The 22,344-nt window shown below is 48.9% G+C and overlaps 1 protein-coding gene across 4 annotated transcripts in view; it reads left to right on the top strand.

The window, feature by feature from the left end:
- Window positions 1-22,344, top strand: part of KIF5C (kinesin family member 5C) — a 164,811-nt gene that overhangs the window by 26,565 nt on the left and 115,902 nt on the right. For 3 of the 4 annotated variants that reach the window (XM_090045796.1, XM_090045799.1, XM_090045798.1), the window contains one exon: window positions 21,772-21,862. In XM_090045796.1, the coding sequence (XP_089901922.1) occupies window positions 21,772-21,862 (91 nt within the window). Of the gene's footprint in view, window positions 1-21,771; window positions 21,863-22,344 lie in introns of those variants that run through there. The other variant, XM_090045797.1, reaches the window with a different exon arrangement.

Raw genomic sequence — 22,344 nt, 5'->3', positions numbered from 1 at the left:
CACATACTGATGCTGTGGAAGAACTTATTCAACTCTGTTTGAGAAAATAAATGGATACTCTTCATCTTCATCCCACTTTCATCTGCATCTCTTTGTGGGGGGTGCAGTTTATCAGAGTTGATAAAGGGATTGAATTTATCTTCTGGATAGAAAGAGATTTAGGGCAGATTCAGGACCTGAAATGCTTGTTTGAATAAACTACAGTGAATAGTGGACTTGGGGGAAGAAGCTGGGGTTTTTATATAGTAGGGGCACAGCTCCCTTTCCCTAGCTCCCTAGTCTTCATATGAACAGAAGGGATGTCATCAGTGGACTGAGGACCAGATGGAGTCTTAACTGCAACTCTCTGCTAGGTGGAAATGGCTGAGGTAGGGATTTTGACCTGGGTTATTCGGGTCAAAATTGCTGCATATTTCCGAGCTGAGTCAATAAGGTTGCAGCCTAATTAAATGACAGCCTGTCTTTTCACCTGTCCAGAACAAAGTATTTCTCTGCTGTTCTAATTTTTATTTATTATGCTCTTAGGTGATATGCTGCTCTTTAGTCAGTCCCTACCCTAGTATGTTTTAGGCACAAAGATTTCTTGGTGAAAGATATTCTTTAGAACACTGTTTCCCTTTATTGCATGTTTCATAGATTTCATAGACATCAAGGCTGGAAGGGACCTCGGGAGAGCATCGAGTCCAGCCCCCTGCCCAAAGGGCAGGAAGTCAGCTGGGGTCATAGGCTGTATATAGGATGTTGTATATGTGGCTCCAGTTAGGTGCATGAGTGTTTCACAACTTCTACTTCTCTTTATACCACTCCTGTGAGGCTTGGAGGTTCAAGCACCCTCCTAGGATGGACCCTGTCTTCTGAACTTCATTACAAGATTGCTTATGTATTTTACTAATAACTATTTAATGTAAAAATGCAGGGACAGTTTTGGGGTCAGGGGCTGGAATTCAGGTCTCCTTATCCAGGATGAGTACCCTAACCGCTAGGCTATGTAGTCTTGCTCTCTTTGGGTCAATGAATTTGACTTATTTTTTGTACAGCTTCATGTGTCAGTATAAGAGTGTTTCTGCCTTGAAATAGCTTGAAGTCTGGTGGTTAGGTCACTCTCATAGGAGGTAGGAGGAGGTGGGTTGAATTCCCTTAGGCAGAGAAGGGAATTTTCCTTTAGACTATTGTACACAAGGAAGGAATTTTGTTATCTTCTGGCTAATGGTTAAAATAAATGAGCAGCTGGTTTTTATGGAAGTGGTTAAACACTGAACTTCAGGAGCGGGTTCTGCCATAGGTGGGTCTCTGCAGCCCAGGCTTAGGCACCTCTCAGAACTGGAGAGGGGCAGGATTCAGGCATACGTCTCTTGCTTCTTTTTGTTTCCAGGCTTGTCATTTGAAGGCTTGTGAATTTCCCCTGCAAATGTGGTATATCTCATCCAGTGCACTGAATGGAAACAACGTAGGTGAACCCAGGCAAAAACCACATACCAGAATGAATCATCACATGGAAAAAAGATGAAGGACAGAGATGCATAAATGGGTGCAAGAGAATGTTTTTCACAAAACAGCGAATCACTTTCTTATTTCACTACCCTTTTTCTCAAGGGAGATTTACAAGAAACCTTTAAAAGGCAAGTCTGGGTACAAAAATTCATAAACTAGCTGGATACTAAGAACAGATATGTACTTCATGGTTCACTATAAGCTGCCTGATTGTTGCTAATCTGTCTCAACACCACAGGCGATAATGATCCTCTTTCCTTTTGAAATGTTTTGACCTTAATCTTGCTATCCTTTCTTCTGCGATTTTTCTGGTCTGTTGGTTAGTCCTGAGAATTTCTCTCTCTTCTAATTTCACAGCCCTGCAGACTGTTTGTTTGTTTTTTGTCCTTGCCATGTCTGCTTTTTCTTCAGATCTGAAGAATGCACTGCATTTGAAAACTTCCCTATCTCGATCCCAACCATGCAGTTAGTCTAATAAAAATCCTTGCTGCAGTGCTTTGAATACAATCTGAGGCACTTAACTCGACCCTTTTACTATACACCTCACTCAGGGTGGAGGGTTCCGCTCTGGGGGCCTAGTGCCTAAATGTTAGGCATTGCAGTACATCACAAAGCACAGCCTCTTTGTCGATCTAGCTGCGAGTGCCTTAATTCAGGTCATATAGGAAGTCTGACTCAGGAGGAGCTTGAATCTAGGCCTCTCGTGCCTTCGGCTAGAGCCCTAACCACTGGATCAACCTGCCTCTCCTGCCTATTTATATAATGTTGAGTAGATGACTTGAGAACAAGAGGTGAATTTTTTTTTTTAAAGGGGATTGTTTTTGACTCCCCTTTAGCTTGCGTGTCAACTTGTAGTAATATTTATGTCTGTGTTTACTAATTGTGTATCTGTCAGAGGTGGCAAGTACATTTTATAAATATCCTGATCTTGTGACCTTCTCCATAGCATAAGACCTGATGCTGCTTGCATTTATGCCTAACATGCTGTTCATGCTTGTAAAATTCTCAACTCCAAGATGTCTTTTTTCTTTCTTTTTTTTGAATACCAATGGTTTAAATTCATAGGGAAGCTTCAAAAGTCAAACTAGTAAAATAATATTCTGCAACTTGAATTTAGTTAACAACGCTATTGATTCCTGACCAAGAAAAACATCCATTTCACTCTCAGTATGACTTCTGCAGAAATTGTGAGAGCATAGCTGAGGACATATTTTGACCATTATGAAGTAGAACTATAAGGTAATGGAACAGTTTTTAAACCAGTTTATAGAAAATAACACAGATGGGAAAAGCTGATTTGTATGTGATCAGTGGTATATATCTGCATAAAGAGCACCTTCTAGATGAGGCTGATAGTATTCTCTGGTATTAGTAGGGGTGCACTGATAGAGATTTTTGGGCCGGTACTGGTGGCCAATATGTACAGAGCCATATTGGCTGATACTGATCTGATTGTTTGACATGTGCCTGGCAGCTTGGACAGCAGCATCTGACTGGTAAGTCTGTTGTGGGCGAGGGGGCACAGGAAGCAATGGGTGTTGGGGTGGGGGGGGCAGATTGAGGCCCCTGCGGTGAGAGAGGGAGTGGGGCAGGGTGCAGCATGGCGCCATGAGTGGCTCGTCCGGGGGGGACAACTCCTGCTGCTGCATACACCCTGGGAGGCCATTGGGGGGGTGCCCCTAGGGCTGCGCATGGGGCAGGGTGGCTCTGCAGGCTGGGGCTCGAGCTGCACTTGGATTTTCCTGCTAGGGGTGTGGCCCAGGCTGTGCTGGGGCAGGTGGCACGGGGAGGGGAGCTATGGGGGGGGGGGCTGCAGCCACCCCAAAACTTGTAGCCTGCCCAACCCACTCTCCCAATGCTGGCATGCCCGCCCTGAGTGCAGCCTGGCCCAGCGCGCCTAGGAAGAGCACAGCTGCAACCCACAGTGGTAGCTTGCCTTTGCCTCGCATGCAGATCTGGGGGCACCCCCCATGCCCTCTTGGGGTGTGTGCAGTGGTGGGAGCTGGCACCCCCTCCCTGTGCTCCCTGGACAATCTGCTTGTGGCTCTGTCTCGTGCCCCGCCTCAGCTGTGCAGCACCTGCCCCTGTCCCTGCCCCAGCCCCATTCCCTCAATGCAGCGGCCTCAATCTGCACCCCCCTACTCCCCTTCCCTGCCACTTCCCTCACAACAGACTTACCAGCTAGATGCAGCCGGGCTGTGCTCCTGGCTGCCTGCATGCTGTGCTGTGGCTGCCTGCATGAATGAGGGCATTTATCAGTGACATTGGCCATATCAGCCAAAACCTCCCAACTGCCAATACGGTCAGTTTTCCTTATATTGGTGCTGATTTGATATGGAACTGATGTATTGGTGCACCTCTAGTTATTAGGATTGTCTCTTATAATCCCTTGCTTTAGTTGGTTACAACTTGGTATTGGTGATGCATAGGGGGTGCATGCATGTGCACATGCACCCCCTGAGCATGGTAGTGCACATGGACCCTCTGTGAAAAGGCACGCCCCCTTGCCGCCAGTACCTCTGGTGGCATCTGCAGGTGGTCGCCAACTGATGGTCAGTGCTCGCCACCCCCCTCCCTTGCTGCTGACAGCAGCATGGCCACCTGTGGCAGCTCCTTGCTTGCCACTGCCACGCTCCTGCTGCCAACGGTGCTGCCACCACCTGCAGGAGCTTGCCGTGCCCCTCCAGCCTCCAGGGGCACATGGCATTCATGCAACTTTTAAAAAGCTTAATCATTCAGGTCTAAATCTTCCATGCTGTGTGTCTAGATTGGACTGTATTATTTTGAAAATTAACAGCCAAAATGATCCAGCCATTTCCAAGAACAAACATAGGCAAAACACTTTTTTGCCTGTGTTAAAAAAATCTTGATTTTTCTTTTTGAATAGCTCTTGTAGCCCCGTATTATGGAGCAGGGACTTTGAATTTCTAAGGGGCATCTTTTGCATTGGAGATGTGCTTTTAGATGTCTCTGAGGAAAACTGCTCAAGTTTGAGGAAGTCTTAAGAATTTGAAAAACCAGTTTGTTTATACATGGAAGATACTTTTTTATTTTAACAACTAAAGATTCCTGGGTAAGTCCCAGGCCAGGGCTGAGCAGAACTTTCCCTCTAATTGCCATTCTTGGTTGCTTTGGGCAATACTATGTCCATGGAACAGAAGGGAGAGCACGGATCCTACCTCTCCTGGCTATCAATGGATGCTTGCTGCCCAAGCTACATAGATAATGATGTTGCCTGAATCAAACTGGTAGGCTCCAGAGTGGTGAGAGACGCGTGGGTGAAGCCTGCTGTGCCCCCGCTCCCCCGAAGTCCCCCAGACACCCCCTCAGCAGCCGCCGAGCCCCCTGCCGACCCCCAGCACAGCCGGAGGTAAGCGGGCTTGTGGTGGGAAGGGGTTAACTTGCTTGCTGGGAGGAGGCCGCTGCCTGGTGCCGGGCCCGGTCAAGCCCCCGCCCAGCCCCCGCCCAGCCCCCCACTTGGCCCAGCCCCCCAGGGAGCCGCGCGACCAGGCTGCGCAAACAGGCGCTCGAGTTAGCGCGGAGTTCGCGCAGGAGAGGGCGCAGGAGGGCACGAGACCCTGCCTGCGACCCCCCGCCCCAGCCATAGCCAGCCCCAGCCGTAGCCAGCCTACCAGAGGCATGACACGGATGGGCACCCGCCACACCCTGAGGGTCCCCTCAGGCTCTGCGGCCCCCCCATTGGGCACCTCAGAGATGGCCACCGAGACGGAGCCCACGGTTCCAGGCTCCATGCAGACAGAGCCCCTGGCTCTTGGCTGCGGGGGCTGCCTGTCCCTTTTTCAGGCTTTGGGGCCCGGGAGCATGGTCACCTCCCCTTGTGGGGTCTGCTCCCTCCTGGGGTCTCTGGCGTGCCAGCTGGAGGAGCTCTAGGGCACAGTCCAGAGACTGTGTGCCATCAGGGACTGTGAGCAGGAGATAGACTCCTACTGCCAGGCCCTTCTCCCCCGGGAGCCGCAGGGGAGAGCTCCGTCTCCTTCCACAACTAAGGAGGATTCTGGGACCTCCCGCTCTGCCCAGTCAGGGGCATGGACCAAGGTGGTCAAGGGCCCGAAGGCCCGCCACACCAAGGGCCCTCCCTCGCCGGAGCTTAGCAACAGGTTCGCACCTCTTGCAGCCCCAGCAGAGACTGCTCAGTTGCCAGCTCCTGCAGGCAACCCAGGCTCGACCGCAGCTACTGGCCCCGCTCTCCCCAAGACAAAGCGAAAGGTGTTTGTTGTGGGAGACTCCATCCTGCGGGGCACTGAGGGGGCAATCTGCCGCCCCGACCCCTTAGCCTGGGAAGTCTGCTGCTTCCCGGGGGCCCGCATCCGAGACATTGCGGAGAGGATCCCGCAGCTCCTCCGGTCTACAGACCACTACCTCATGCTCCTGATTCATGTGGGCACCAATGACACGGCTCGGAGCACCCCCAGCCAGGTCATGAGGCGCTACAGGGAGTTGGGAGCGGGGCTTAAGGGTCTGGGAGCTCAGGTGGTGTTTTCGTCGATCCTCCCAGTCTCGGGCTATGGGCTGAGGAGGATCCACGCAGTGAACCAAAGACTGCAGCGCTGGTGTCATCGGGAAGGCTTTGGCTTCCATGACCACAGCCCGCTCTTTGGCGAGAGAGGCAGCGAGCTGCTGGGAAGAGATGGCCTCCACCTCTCTCCCCTGGGGAGGAGGCTCTTCTCAGCCAGGCTGGCTGACCTGCTCCACCGGGCTTTAAACTAAGCCCGCTGGGGGATGGGGGGACTATTGCCACTGCTGGCCCACTGAGTGATCCTTGCAAAGCCAGCAGACCAAGGCACTTAAGGGAGCCCACCCCTGCCTCAGCCCTGGCAGAATCTGTGGGCAAGGCAAGAGCCCCCAAGGGGACACTTGCCTGACTGTACACTAATGCCAGGAGCCTTGGCAACAAGCAGGACGAGCTTGTCCTCCTGCTCAGTGCAAAGAAATATGATGTCATTGGGATAACAGAGACCTGGTGGGACTCCACCCATGACTGGACCACGGGTATAGAGGGCTATACCCTGTACAGGAGGGATCGTGTTGACAAAAGGGGCGGGGGTGTAGCTCTCTATGTCAAGGAAAGCTACATGTCCCTGCAAGCTGATGTTGGCGACCGGCATGGACAGCTAGAGACCCTCTGGGTAAAAATTCGTGGGGAATACGGCACAGGGGACACAACGGTGGGAGTCTACTACAGACCTCCCACTCACAGTCCCGAGCTTGACCAGGGGTTCACCCGGGAACTGACTGAGGCCGCTTGCTCCAGGACCTTGGTTGTCATGGGTGACTTCAATTACCCAGACATCTCGTGGGAAGATCACTCAGCAAAATCCGAGCTGTCGCAAAGCTTTTTCTCGACCTCTACCTGACTCAAGAAGTCTATGGGCCAACGAGAGGCAAAGCGCTGCTCGACCTGGTACTGGCTATGGGGGATGACCTAATCGGCGACCTAGTGATGGATGGGAAGCTGGGTGACAGCGACCACGAGCTGATCACCTTCACCATCCGCCGTAAAGCTGGCAAGTCAGTCAGCAACGGAGAAGTCCTTGACTTCAGAAAAGCCGACTTTGACAAGCTCAAGAGGCTAGTCGGTCAGGCACTCAGGGACCATGACCCCAGGGTGATGGGAGTTCAAGAAGAGTGGTTGCTTCTCAAGGAAGTGATCCTCAATGCACAAGCTAAATCTATTCCAACACGGAGGAAAGGCAGCAAGAAGGCACAGCAGCCCCCCTGGCTCTCCAGGGACCTAGCGGACCTCCTGTGGCTAAAAAGGAAAGCCTACAAAGGATGGAGGATGGGATTCACCTCCAAGGAGGATTACTCCATGCTGCTCTGGTCCTGCAGGGAGCAAACCAGGAAAGCCAAGGCTGCAACTGAACTCCAACTAGCTTCAAGCATCAAGGACAACAAAAAGTCCTTTTTCAGATATGTGGGGAGCCGGAGGAAAAGCAAGGGCAACATCGGACCCCTGCTAAACCAGATGGGGCAACTGACAACTGACGCCCAGGAAAAAGCCAACCTATTAAATAGGTACTTTGTGTCAGTCTTTCATCAGTCACATGGGATGCCCATGCCTGCTATGGGACAGGGAAATCTGGGTGAGGGGGATCCTCTGTCCTCCATAAATGCTGACTTCGTGAAGGAACACCTTGAGAAGCTGGATACCTTCAAGTCAGCTGGCCCTGACAACCTGCACCCCAGGGTACTCAAGGAGCTGGCGAGAGTCATAGCCCAGCCCCTGGCACGGATCTTTGGAAACTCCTGGCGCTCTGGTGTAGTGCCCGAAGACTGGAAGAAGGCCAATGTGGTGCCAATCTTCAAGAAAGGGAGGAGAGTGGATCCGGCTAACTACAGGCCCATTAGCCTGACTTCTATCCTGGGGAAGATCTTAGAAAAGTTTATTAAGGAGGCCATCCTTGAGAGACTGGCCCAGGCTAACATTCTAAGGGACAGCCAGCACGGGTTTGTTGCGGGTAGGTCTTGTTTGACCAATCTCATTTCCTTCTACGACCAGGTGACCTATTCCATGTCATATATCTTGACTTCAAAAAAGCTTTTGATCTGGTATCCCATGATCACCTCTTGGCCAAACTGGCCAGTTGTGGCCTTGACTCCACCACGATCCGCTGACTGGGAAATTGGCTCCATGGTTGGACCCAGAGGGTTGTGATTGATGGCAGTCGCTCATCGTGGTGCCCTGTGACCAGTGGGGTCCCTCAAGGCTCTGTCCTTGGACCCATACTGTTCAACATCTTCATTAATGATGTGGACATTGGAGTCAGGAGTGGGCTGGCCAAGTTCGCCGATGACACCAAACTTTGGGGCAAAGCATCCACGCCAGAAGATAGGCGGGTGATCCAGGCTGACCTGGACCAGCTCAGCAAATGGGCGGACGAGAACCTCATGGTGTTTAACACCGAAAAATGCAAGGTTCTCCACCTTGGGAGGAAAAACCTGCAGCACCCTTATAGGCTCGGCAGTGCTACGTTGGATAGCACTACAGAAGAAAGAGACTTGGGGGTCATCATTGACCGCAAAATGAACATGAGTCTGCAATGCGATGCTGTGGCTAATAAAGCGACCAAAATGCTGGCTTGCATCCATAGATGCTTCTTGAGCAAATCCCGGGACGTCATTCTCCCCTTGTACTCGGCCTTGGTGAGGCCGCAGCTGGAGTACAGTCCAGCTTTGGGCTCTGCAATTCAAAAAGGATGTGGAGAAGCTTGAGAGAGTCCAGAGGAGAACCATGCGCATGATCAGAGGTCAGGAAAACAGATCTTACGATGACAGGCTGAGAGACATGGGACTCTTTAGCCTGGAAAAGCGCAGGCTCAGGGGTGATCTGATGGCCACCTGTAAGTTTATCAAGGGTGACCACCAGGATCTGGGGGAACATTTGTTCACCAGAGCGCCCCAAGGGATGACGAGGTCGAACGGTCACAAACTCCTGCAAGACCGTTTCAGGCTGGACATAAGGAAGAATTTCTTTACTGTCCGAGCCCCCAAGGTCTGGAACAGTCTGCCAGCGGAGGTGGTTCAAGCACCTACATTGAACACCTTCAAGAGTAAATTGGATGCTTATCTTGCTGGGATCCTATGACCCCAGCTGACTTCCTGCCCTTTGGGCAGGGGGCTGGACTCGATCTCCCGAGGTCCCTTCCAGCCCTAATGTCTATGAAATCTATGAAACTGGCTTTCTGGAGCATGGAATAAAAAACTGTCCATTGTGATAAGAATTGAGGTTTGGAAACTGGAAGTGAGGTTTGGATTGACTTGGTAAAGAGCCTGGGAACTGGAGCTGGAGATTAGGACTAGGGCCAGAGAAGCAGAAGCCAAACTGGTCAGAAAAGCCCACTAGGACATAGTCATCTTCAGGAAATGAATCCCAAGAGTTGGATATTGCCATCTCTCTGCTATCAAGAATTAGATATGAAACCTACTGACAGTATGCATCTCATCTCTCATTTGTGCTGGTCCACAGCAATAATAAACTGTAATCCTTTATTCATTCATCTGTGAGCACTTGCAGCAGTAGTAAATCATTGAAATGCTGTGACATTGAAATTAGTACTTTACATAATCATCCCCTGACCTCACAATGCCACAATAGTACTCAACACATGCTAAACTGTTCAAACGTGCATTTGCTCACATTTTAACTGCACTTGGTTTTATGTTGAACATGTGACACGACCCTATTGGAACATTATGAGCTTGCTGATGGCGCCACAGGCCAGAATGTCTGTCTGTTTTTTTCGCTTTGCTTTTTTAAGAAATCTAGAAAGGGATGCACAAGCACACTCTCGCACATGCTCGTTCTCTCTCTCTCTCTCTTATACCTATGTGCCCCATTATAAGAGATTATTAATAAATAAAAAATTATAAATAATAAATTCCAAACAGGATAAATGCCTAAATTTATTGAACCCCTTGAGTGTATGTGTGATGATACTGTCTAATTACATGATTACATTCTGCATTTTTTTCTTTGGCCATTTCCTCACTCTTGCCTCCTCCATTATGCAGGAGGGACAGTGCTGGCTTAAGAAGCAGCTGTTAAATTTTTTTTTTTCTTTTCATTGTTCACAAATAGCTGCAGGTCTTATTTACTGCTGACAGTTCAAACCCTACTCTGAAGACAGAATAATTTCTTTCTTCGTTGTTTTTTCTGCAGTGATCTTCATCACAGGAACTGTGTGCTCCAGCAGTGTTAATGAATTAATTTTCCAAACACTCTTGAGCAGAAGAGAAGGAATTATTATACTTATTTTACATATGGAAACAAGGACATAGAGAGATTGTGTTGAAAAAGAGCCCCTAGTGTGAGTGGCCAAGTTGAGATGCCAATACCTGGCTTTTCAGAGTACTCAATCATATACAGTATCGTATACATTCAAAACATAGCTCCTCTTATTTCAGTAGCAGATGTGGGTGCACAGTTGTGAACTGTCATGGGGTAGAATCCAGTTCCCCGTGACAGTTCACAACTTAACTACTAGGGTCTGTCTTGTAGCCACCCCTATTTAATTTCATTATCTTCCAGCTTCTGTGACAAATGAGGCAGGGATCTTGCACCCATCAGCTTCCTTCAGTAGGCTCTGAGTCGTCCCCAGAGCAGATCCATCAGGGGCACAGAACAAAGCAAGAGAAATAGCATGTAGTGATGCAGGTGGACTGTGATGCTGTGCATACACAAATGGGGGTTTCATTACCCTTTAACTCTGGCATTGCACAGCTTTGAGAACTTGAAGTTGCAACTTTAATGAATAGGGGTACACTGATAAAGCTTTTCTTGACTGATACCGATAGCTAATTATTAACCGGCCATATTGGCTGATACTGATCTACTAACTGATTTACAGGAATTCAGCCCTGCAGGTTGAAAAGCAGCATCCTGCTGGTAAGTTAGTGAGGGTGGGGAAGCGATTCGGGGGGTGCAGATTGAGGCCCCCACAGTGAGGGGGGAAGGGGTTGGGGCAAGTGCTGCCCAGCCAGGGCAGTGAATGCAGGGCCAGGGCCAGGAGTGGGACGGAGCCAAGGGTGGCTTGTCTAGGCAGTGTGAGGGGTGTGTGAAAAGGAGGGGTGGCTCCCCATTGCTGTGCCACCCCCAGGGGAGGCATGGGGGAGCATGTGCCCCCCTAGATTTGTGCGCAGGGTGAGGGCAGACTGCCTGCTGTGGACTTGGGGCCAGGGGATGCCCCAGCCTAGGAGGAGCTGGGCCAGGGCTGTGCTTAGAGCAGACAGGGGCAAGGCAGGTGGTGGCACAGGGAGAGGTGGCTATGGGGAATTTTGGGGTGGCCATAGCTCCCCAAACTGCCCCCCAGTGCTGCCCCTGCTTGGGCCACTCTGCTCTGCTCTCTTTCCTTTGGGAGCCCCCTTATGGAATGGGTAGCTCAGGGCTCCTGAGGGAAAGGTCCCCACCATGCCCCTTCCCTCCACAGACTTACCAGCAGGACGCTGCTCTCCAAGTTGCTGGGTTGCATTCCTGGCTGTGTGCATACTGCAGCTGCGCACATGTACATGGTACTTATTGGCTACACTAGCCAAAAATGCTCATGGCTGATAATGTTAATTTCCTTTTATTGGTGTCAATCCTGTATGTGACTGATATATCGGTGCACCTCTATTGATGACCTCTTAATATATGAGGATATTTCAGGAAGTAATGGCAATTTTGAAGTAAAACCCATTTTCTGCTTTATTGGACAAACTACATAGCAGCAGGGAACACTGATTGTAACATTGTCAAACGTACCCATCGTTTACGACTATGTGGTGCAGCAATGTGGTCATTGCACACATGATTTTATTTTGAAATTAATTTCTGAAACACTCTTGTAGTTTCTTAACATAATTTTTGTAGTGTTTGTGATGCAAATGATTTATGACTCCATGTATATGACTCATATCATAATTATGAGTTGTTATGAGCACTCTGTGGTCCATTTGATGAAGCTTATGGTATTTACATATCCTATTTACATTTACTATTTATGTCAGGGCCATCCACTTTCTTAATGGCTGGGAGCTGTATTAGTAGTGACTGTGCTGTGGAGTGTTGTGCCAGTGGAAGCCATAGCACCCACACCTCTGCATGTGCAAACCTGCTTGGCACTGTGTTAGTGGGTGCTTCTTTTCCCCACGCTGCTGCACTGTTTGGGTGGGCGGGCAGGTCACCTCTCCAACTGCAGGGCCCTCTGCTGCATCATAGCACAGGCTCACTCAGAACTACAGGTTGTGCTGAGCCCCGTTGCCCTGTCCTTCTCTACCTCCTTTAGGCAGAGGGGGCAGGAAGTGAAAGCCAGAGAAGGGAGGGGGACTCAGGAGATCTTAGCTTCAGCAGCAGCCAGAGCAATGAGCAGTGATGGGCCAAGATGGACAGCAGACTACAATCCCAGCAGCCAGGGGGGAGCCTTGGGGTGCAGATTAACTCCTTACGGGTCACATATGGCCCACAGGCCACCAGTTGGACAGTCCTGATAGCTTTGTTGCACACATGACAGAAATAAATGAAAAGTATGGAAAGTGTCAATATACAATACTTTACATGTTCTAAAAGCTAGTGCACACAACACTGTTCAAAATATGCCTAAAAAACTAAGAGGGATGGGAGGAATCTCGTAATGAAAGATGGATGGTAGTCTAAAGAAGGTGTTGGGAGAAAATTGTGTTGGAGAATCCCGCTCACCTTAAGGGTTGGGTCACTTAATTTTTATCAGATCCAGCAAATTGTAAAAGGGGAAGCATTGTGCACTAGGGGGGAGACATTTTTAAATAAATATGGATTTTAGTTGTTCTAGATGACCCTAGACTAGGAGAAGGCAAAATATGACTTGTGGGCCGTATCTGGCTCATGGAATGACTTTTTCCGGCTTGCAGTGGATTTCTCAGTCCTGCCTGGCCCAGGTGCCGTCTGGGCAGTGGTACATCGTACCACCCCCAGGCACGCAGTGGGGCTGGGGCAGTTCAGCAGCTGAACTGTGTTTCTGGCAGCCCAGGTGGCAGTTCCTTCTGGCTGCCACCACCACTAGCCCCAGCCCCATGGTACTGGTGGGGACTTGCATGCACAGCTGTGCCTGCAGTCCACGCCATGCCTGCTCTGGACTCACCCTGGCCAGAGTGGACCAGCCAGAATGCATGTGCATAGTCCCAATCCTGGCCTACCCTGTGCCTGTTCCAGACTGCCCACCTATGCTGAGCAACTGTTATTGTAGCTTGGCACATTTATCTTTAATTGTACCTGCTTGAGTGGGGAATTACAGTATTGTTTGAACTTTTCTTTTATATGCAGACTTATTGAAGCTTAAGTTTTTGTATAGCCTTATTATTATTTGAACTTTTCATTTTGCTTGTGTCTGCATTATCAGTTAGCCTTGAGCTTGCTTTCACAGGCAGCTTATGTTCCAGCATTATTAACATGTTCGTGTCAACTGTAGGGCTTTGTTACCAGCTCAAATTCATAGTTTCATAGTTGCTAGGGTCGGAAGGGACCTGAGTAGATCATCTAGTCTGACCCCCCGCCATGGCAGGAAATAATACTGGTCAAACGACCCCAGCAAGATGTTCATCCAACCTCCTCTTAAAACCCCCCAGGGTAGGAGCCAGCACCACTTCTCTTGGAAGTTGGTTCCAGATCCTAGTTGCCCTGACCATGAAGTAGCGCCTCCTGATATCTATCCTAAACCTACCCTCTGCCAGCTTGTGACTGTGTGTTTTTCCTGGTCACTCCTGGTAGTGCACGGGGGAATAGTGATTTCCCCCAATGCCTGCTGATTTCCCCCCCCCCCCGACTAATTTATAACAGGCCACTAGATCCCCCCCCTCAGCCTTCTCTCTTGGAGGCTGAACAGGTTCAGGTCCCGTAGCCTCTCCTCATAAGGCCTGCCCTGCTGTCCCCTGATCATGCGAGTGGCCCTCCTCTGGACCTTCTCCGTGCTGTCTGCATCCCTCTTGAAATGTGGCACCCAGAACTGGGTGCAGTACTCCAGCTGCGGCCTGACCAGTGCCGCATAGGGGGGGAGGATCACCTCTTTGGACCTGCTCGAGATGCATCTGTGGATGCATGACAAGGTGCAGTTGGCCTTCCTAACTGCCTCCCCACACTGCCGGCCCATGTTCATCTTGGAGTCAGTTATGACTCCAAGATCCTTTTCTGCCTCTGTGCTGACAAGAGGGGAGTTCCCTAACCTGTAGGTATGGTGCCGGTTGTTCCTTCCCAGGTGCATCACCTTGCACTTGTCAGTGTTGAATCCCATCTTATCCACATCCGCCCACCCTTGTAGCCTGTCTAGGTCTGATTGAAGCCTGATGCTTCCTTCTAGTGTGCCAACATCCCCCCACATCTTAGTGTCATCAGCAAATTTGAACAGGGTACTTTTTACCCCCTCATCCAAATCACTGATGAAGATGTTGAACAGTGCAGGCCCGAGGACCGAGCCCTGTGGAACCCCACTGCCCACGTCCTTCCAGGTTGAGAAGGACCCATCCACTACCACCCTCTGGGTGCAGCCCTCCAGCCAGTTGGCGACCCACTTGACTGTGTGGGCATCAACACCACAGCCCTCCAGTTTCTTAATGAGAACGGGGTGAGAGACAGTGTCAAAAGCCTTCTGGAAGTCCAGGAAGACTATGTCCACTGCTACCCCTGCATCTAATGATCTGGTAATCTGATCATAGAAGGCCACCAGGTTGGTCTGACAGGACCTGCCACTGATGAACCCGTGTTGGTTGCCCCTAAGCATGCAGTCCCCTGCTGGCCCCTCCTGGATGTGTACCAGCATAACTTTTTTCAAACAGCTTGCCTAGGATCGAGGTAAGACTAACTGGCCTATAGTTTCCTGGGTCCTCCTTCCTCCCCTTTTTTGAAGATGGGAACCATGTTGGCCCTCTTCCAGTCTTCTGGGACCACACCAGAGCAGTGCGAGTGCTTAAATTAAATGAACTTGGCACTAACCAAGTGAATTGGAGGTCTGAAATGATTGGATATGTTAAAAAAAGGTGATAAGAGGGCACCAGTGAAGCAATGCCCAGAGTAAGACACTGGTAAAGGACCAAATTAAGAGGTGTGCATGTGATGAGCTGTTGGAACAAAGGAATATGCTGACAGAATGAAATATGAACAGTATGATGATCGTAGGGAAACCAATATGTAGAAACAAAGTGTCATCAGAGGAGGAAAATTAAGAAAAAGCATAAAAGGGGGCAACAAGAAAGTGAAGTGTGGTGTCATCTCTCCAGCAAACAACATCTGTCTGGGTTGTGCCTGCCATAAAGATTACCCACTGATGACCACCCTCTACTTTCAGGTTTACTGACTGGCCATCAGACCCTTTGGTAGAGTAACATCTGGGATTGGGTGAGATCATTGGACTAAGTGTTTTTAGGCACTACTAAGATAACCTTTGATGTATTAATAAGTCAGATTTTAGTTAAGTGTGTGATTGTATTACATGTTCACGCTGGTTTAATTATCCTTTAGTGATACCTTAGCGCCACCTGGTGGACAGCGCCAGTAACATAATGGTGGCGGCAGCATCAGCAACTGGGCAGAAGCTGCTGCTGGATGTATGGGAAAACTGGCTGCTGCCCTCTCACTGTTGCTGGGCCTTCCTTGCTGCAGCCCCTCGGAGCGCGTGTCCAGGCTACCTTGCAGCTCTTCTCAGCCACCATCACTGCTACCTCTGGGCTGCCCAGCAGGGCAGCGGTGGCAGTGGAGAGGAGCCACAGGGCAGCCCAGGTACAGGTTCCAGGTGGTTGCAGCAAGAAAGGCCCAGCAGCGGGAAGGGGCAGGTGGCCACATTTCCCTCACACCCAGCAGCAGCTTCTGCCTAGCTGCCATTGCTCAGCGTGGGTGGGTGGTCTGGAGCAAGCATTGGATGGCCCAGAGTTGGGGCTGTGCATATGGGTTCCCACTGCTCCATTCTGGCCAGAGTGGGCGTGGGGTGGGCCAGGGTTGGGGATGGGGCCGTGTGCTCAGTTGTTGCTGGTGGAGGGGAGCAGTCGGAAGGCATGCAGGTTCTGGGCTGTTATGGGATGAGTGGGATGAGGTGATGACTGGTCTGCAACAGCTCCCCAGAACTGTCTGTGTAGCCCATGGGCCCAAATAATTGCCTGCCCCGGCCTAGACCAAAACCGAAGAGCTAATTATCTCCTCGCCCTGGTGTCAAGTACAGACCTACACTTTTTATCTGTACAAGTTATGGTTAACCTGTCTATACCCATAACAGAACAGAAGTGTGGCGCACAGAGACAGTTAAAAAATGGTAGAACCTGGTCTAAGATTTGTCTCCCCACCAAAGGATCAACGTGTGTTCTGTTTGCTACCGTGCTTACAGAAAAATTTGTAACTTAGGTCAATTCTGGCGCAGGCTTTTTGAATATCTGTACCTAGCCTGGGAGTTAAAATGTTTGTCCAGACTGAGCTTTGAGTTTCTGTCTAATTCCAACTCCTTGATGTCTCACAAGAACAGAAGTTTGTATCTGGGCGGAACTGTGATAAATGTTACAGTCTAACCTGCCTTATTTACTTGTTGTGGTTAGTGTATCTTTCCATGAAGCTCTGCTTTCAAAAGTGCAGGTGGTCATCAGGACTGAAAATTAATGTGCTGCGATGACTCGCAATAATATAAAAGAGTAATATAAGCTAGCACTTTTAAAAAAAGAACAGGAAGGAGAAAATTGACCTACATGGCGCACTTTTAACTATACCTTCAGACCCTTAACTTTTCAGCTCAAGAAATGTATAAAACTTGCAGCTAGTGCCCATTTACGCTTTCATCTGTGTATGGCATAAATAGGCTGGATTGTTCACTGAACTCTCAAAGGGCAGCTGACAGTTCTCTTGTTGAGAGCTGAATTTGAGTGCAGTCTTTACATAGTTATAGTATGGCAGGGGTTGGGGCAGGCTCTCCCATGTTGATTGGCCACCGCATTTCAATCCAGACTTGGGGGGCTGATCTTTTCTGGGTGAGAGGTGGTTCAGGCTCTGTTGTCACTTAGTTTTTTTGGGCTTTCTGATTAGGGCTTATCTGTGTAGAGAGACCTCACTGAAAGTTGTTGCATGCATTAAGCCAACCTGGAAAAAGCAGTTCCAGACAAAAACACAACTGCATGGGAGTTATTCCAGAATTACTATAACATTTCAAATTCACACCCTGCCTTATTCTGGAAATACTCCCCCATGTGTAAAAAACTTTTAAAGCTGTCAAAAATATATTGACATATGCTTATAGTATGTTACAGAAACCCACCAACAAGGACTTGAGTGAAGATTTATATAGGCCACTAGAGATCCATGGCTTTAAGTATATAGTGTCTATACTTTATCATAAAAGGTCAGCAAATAATTGTGCCTGCTCCCAGATTTTTTAAAAATGGTTTGAAAGGCATGTTTTTCATAGATTCTAGGGTCAGAAGGGATCTCAGTGGGCCATCTAGTCTGACCCCCTGCCCCTGGCAGGCAAGAAAAGGGTCACCAAACCTGGGATCATGTGAACCCAGCCAGGTGCCTGTCCAGTCTCCTCTTGAAGACCCCCAAGGATGGGGCAAGCACCACCTCCCTTGGAAGCCCATTCCAGATCCTGGCAACCCTGACCGTGAAGACATTTTTCTAACAACCAGTCTAAACCTGCTCTCTAGTAGCTTATGGCCACTGTTCCTTGTTCCAGGGGGTGCCCTTGTACACAGATCGTTGCCTACTTCATGTTGCTCTCCCCTTATGAATTTGTATGCCACCACAAGGTCCCCTCTCAGCCTTCTCTTGGAGAGACTGAAGAGGTTAAAGTCCCTTATCCTTTCCTCATAGGGCCTTTTCTGCAGGCCTCCAATCAGATGAGTGGCCCTTCTTTGGACCCTCTCCAGGTTGTCTGCATCCCACTTGAACTGCAGTGTCCAGAACTGGATACAAGCTGCAGCTGCAGCCTGACCAGAGCTGTGTAGGGAGGGAGAATCACTTCCCTGGACCTGTTTATGAAGCGCCTATGGATGCACAACAAGGTGTGAGTGGGTCTGCTGGCTGCTTCATCACATTGACGACTCATGTTCATCCTGAAGTCAACAGTGACGCCAAGATCTCTTTCTGCCTCAGTGGTGCTGAGAAGGTCACCCCCAGATGTTCTTATCTTTGAGATGTGAAATGGTGAGAGGTAATGACAGAGTATTTTAGGTAAACAGTTTTTGTATGAGTCTTCTACTTTGGTTTGGTTTAACATCTGCACATTCAGACTGGGCAAGTGTCAGGTTTATGATCTACTTGAAGTGAAACGAGACAAATAGCTAATTGAACACAATGTTTGAACAGCTGGCTAGAGACTACAGATAAAGCTAGTTGACTGATCAGAATGAAAATGGTAAGTCTGATTTATCCATCTACCAGATAGCTTTGAAGTCCTTGTAATGTAGTTTGAGAATGAGCTTCATACCTTGGAAGTATTGTATGCTTTTCGTAGAAGAACAGAGAGAAAAAAATTTTGCTTCTGGTTTTTCTTTCCTAAACTTAAAAAAATCTTATTTTAAGTGAAGATAGCTTTGCATTTACATTACTGCATTTACGCTACTGCTCTTCTCTTCTCTCTTTAAAAAATGACTTATCTTTGAATATTTTCCATACTGAAGGCTTGTCTTCAGAATTTCTCTTTGGAATTTTTGTAACCAATACCAGGTTGCTACATGGGGGAAGAAAAAGCTATTCCCTGTTAGAAAGAGAGAGTGATGCATGAGCTGCATACATCATATGTTTCCTTATTTATTCATGCAGTTGTAGTATATGTGTTACAATGGCAGTGATTTGCACTTGGATGCCGTGAGATCCTATTAAGGGTGATGCACAATATTATCTCTGTTAGGTGTGCAAGCAGCTACCATGGATTCAAAAGATAAACCCAGAGGCTGGATCCAGATGTGCAGGCACATGTTGTTTATGGTGCTGCAAACCTCTTTGCAGTAGCACAAACTGCACAAGTTGCACATTAATCAGTGCATGGCACTGCTAATTTGCAGTGCTGAAGCAAAATTCGCTACTGGGATTTTCTGGTAGCAAGACAAAACAAAACAAAACCCCAGGGGAAAAAAGTGGCACAACCAACGCCAAAGGGGTGAGCACCAGGACAAACCCAGTCTCTGCGCACTGCGAAGCCCCCATGCTGAGGCACCCTGCAACCCAGCCAGCTGCTCCTCAGCTGGCTGGGGCACAGTGTGCCTTGGGAGGGGGGAGCAGGCAGCCTTGGACTGGCTGCTGCCCTGTCTCTGCATGCCTCCAGTGTGGGGGCTCTACTATGGAGACCCTGTGCTGAGGCACACTATGCCCTAGCCAGCCTCAGAGTAGCTGGCTGGAGTGCAGTGTGCCTCAAGACAGGGGAGCAGGCTGCTGCTTCATGGCTGGCTGGGTGCAGTGTGTCTCAGCACAGGGGCTCTGCAGTGGAGCCTCTGCACTGAGACACGTGGAGAGAGGGGAACAGCCAGCCCAACGCTACTTGCTTCCCTGTCCCGATGCATGCTGCGCCCCAGCATCGGGGCTTTGCAGCACATGGAGATGGGCAATCAGGGAGCCCTGGGCTGCCTGCTCCCCTGTCTCAATGTGTTGGTTCTCAGCTGGCTGGGACACAGGGTGCCTCAGCACAGGGGATGGCTAGTCCCTGCTAAAGCACCCTGTGCCCCAGCTAGCCCACCCCCACAGCATGTGGAGTAGTAGGACAGCGAGTCTCACTGCAGAGCATGCAGGCAGGGGCATACACTGAAGCAGAAAATAGCAGCACAAATTTTACCACTACTGTTTGTGCTGCTGCGAAGGCACACCCCTGCTGGTGTGGACCCAGCCAGAGAATTGAAATAGGAATATGTAGTGTTAAAAACATTCTGACCTTTTGTGGCCTTTTTTAGGTCTTTACAACAGAAGAATTGCTCTATTATTTTACCATACTAAAAAAACCTCAAAAGTGAAAGCTAGGGCTGATACTGATAGCTGATTTTTAAGGAGGCATATTGGCCAATACTGATCCAATTTTCGATACTAGCCCAGCAGCTGGTAAGTCTATTGTGGTGGGGAGGGAAGGGGTATGGGGGGGCAGATCAAGGCCCCCATGGTGAGGAAGCAGTGGGGCTGAGGCAAGCCATGGCTAGTCTGGGGGCCATGGGGAGGTGCGGGGGTGGCTTATGCCACTGCGTGCCGTTTGTCCGGTGCTTCTCTGGTGGCTCCTGCTGCTTGTCCAGGAGGGCATGGGGGGGGCGTATGCCCCCGGATCTGCACAAGGTGGTGTGGGCTGGGAAGAGCCCTGTGCAGCCTTGGCCCCAGCTCACCGCACCTTGTGTATATCCGGGGGCACCCCCACTCCCCACTAGCCCTCTTGGGCTAGTGGCAGGAGCAACAGCAGGAGCTGCCAGATGAGCGGCTCCTGGTCGAGCAGTGCGCAGTGGCAGGAGTGCCTCCTCATGCCTCTCAGACAAGCCCTGGCTCCATCTTGCACCCCCTCTTCTCTCCCACCTTGGCTGGGCACCCTGGCTGGGCCTTAGCCCTAGCCCCACTCCTTCCTCACCACGGAGGCTTTGATCTGCCTTCCATGCCCCTTCCCTCCCCTCTTCCCTTCCATTACAACAGACTTATCAGCTGCACGCATCTTTCCAAGCTGCCAGGCTGTACTCCTCGCTGCCTATGTGCTGCACTGCGGCTGTGTGCATGCATGGGCCATTTATGTGCCAAATTATTGGCCGTATCATGCCAATTTTTGATACAGACAATTTTCTTTATATTGGTGCCGATCCGGTATTGTATCGGTGCACCTCTAGTGAAAGCTAAGAGCTGGCATATTCCAAGGGTTGCTTTGAGCCTAAATGGTTGTACTGTGACACCCAGATGCCATGGCTAACTATGACTGTTACAGGATTGTGAGTATCCACAACCTGGAAAAATCCACAGATTAAAACCTCAAACACCAAAGATTTGGGGTTTTGCTTCCTAAAAGGACACTGTGGACTGGTTTTTTGGTTTTTTTTTTTTAAATGAATTAAAACATGCTTCCCTTTGTAATGCCTTTTTTTTTCCCCTCGCGCACAAAGGCATTCCATTGTTCAGCATGAAATTTTAATTCTTCAAGTAAAATGGAAGATCACATTAACTAGTTCCATATTCCATGATTTGGTTAATTTTTTGTGTGTGCGCATCTGTTCTTGGAACCTATTAAATTTTAACCGTCCTATTTGTTCCTAGCACCTTACTGAAACTAGGTATTTTGACCAAAATAAAATGTACTAAAAACATTTTAAGTTGATCCTGAGCTGGTAAAACAGCCATTCAAGCTTTCAAAATTTGCAAAATTCTGAATTCCAGTGATCTGTTTCTGATCCCTACCATTACAAGTTTCTGAAGTACCAAATTGATAAAATAACTTTCCAAATGCTGATTTAGTTTAGATTTATGGATCTTCTCTGAAATTCTGCAAGAGTAGGGTGGGGAAAGAAACTCAATTTCAAGCAGTCATATTTCAACATACGCTTCTTCCACTTCAGCATGTTGAAAGTCAATAAGTACATAGGAAATATGGCACTTTGTATTTCCTAACTGCCATGAAGACAATTTCAGAGATTGTGAGATGTATCTCTTATCCTTTTTCTATGGAACTGTCAATTCCATTTACTGTAATACATTATTATTTCTGTTGCAATGAACATTATCATTCAGAACAACCTTAAAGTGAGTCTTAGGGTACCTATTAAGCCACTTCTTCTTTACTGCTTTTATTATTTCTGTATATCATCTTAAAGTGTATTGTTTGTTTATTTCAGCAGGGAAAGCCTTATGTCTTCGATAGAGTGTTACCTCCGAACACAAGCCAGGAACAAGTTTATAATGCCTGTGCCAAGCAGATTGTTAAAGGTAGGTGAGGTTCTCATTCATCTCTAAACAGCAAATGTAAATGTTTGATTTTAATGCTGCCTGAAGCTAGGTAAACATATATTACCCTTTCTATGCTTGAGTTCAGGCCCTGGTACTCATTTTTTGAATAAGAAATTTGTGGTGGGGTATATAAACCCCCATGCAGGGTTTATCCTGGGTGCCAGTCAGCTTGTTACACTACTGCCCCACACTGATCAAAAAAGAGGTAATGGCTTCTGGTGCCTAATCAGCTGTGCCCTTTTATTCCTGCCATATGTAGTTGGCTTGGGGAAGTATAATAGAGCCAACCTCGGTGGCTATCTGGGAGGAGTAGACTTTCAGCTTTCACTCTGTTGTAACTAGGAATGGATTAGATACTGCTAATGCTGTAGGAAGGTAGGCCTGTTTTAGACTCAGTTAGACAGTTGTATGAAATACCTCACCAGAGACTCCAGTGGTTTGTGATGAGCTCAGGAGTGACA

This window comes from Crocodylus siamensis, chromosome 4 (genome assembly GCF_052110815.1).
Source record: "Crocodylus siamensis isolate JL-2025a chromosome 4, ASM5211081v1, whole genome shotgun sequence".
Taxonomy (NCBI): Eukaryota; Metazoa; Chordata; order Crocodylia; family Crocodylidae; genus Crocodylus; species Crocodylus siamensis.
The sequence above is the reverse complement of the archived record's forward strand: the minus strand, read 5'-3'. Positions and strand labels throughout refer to the sequence as shown.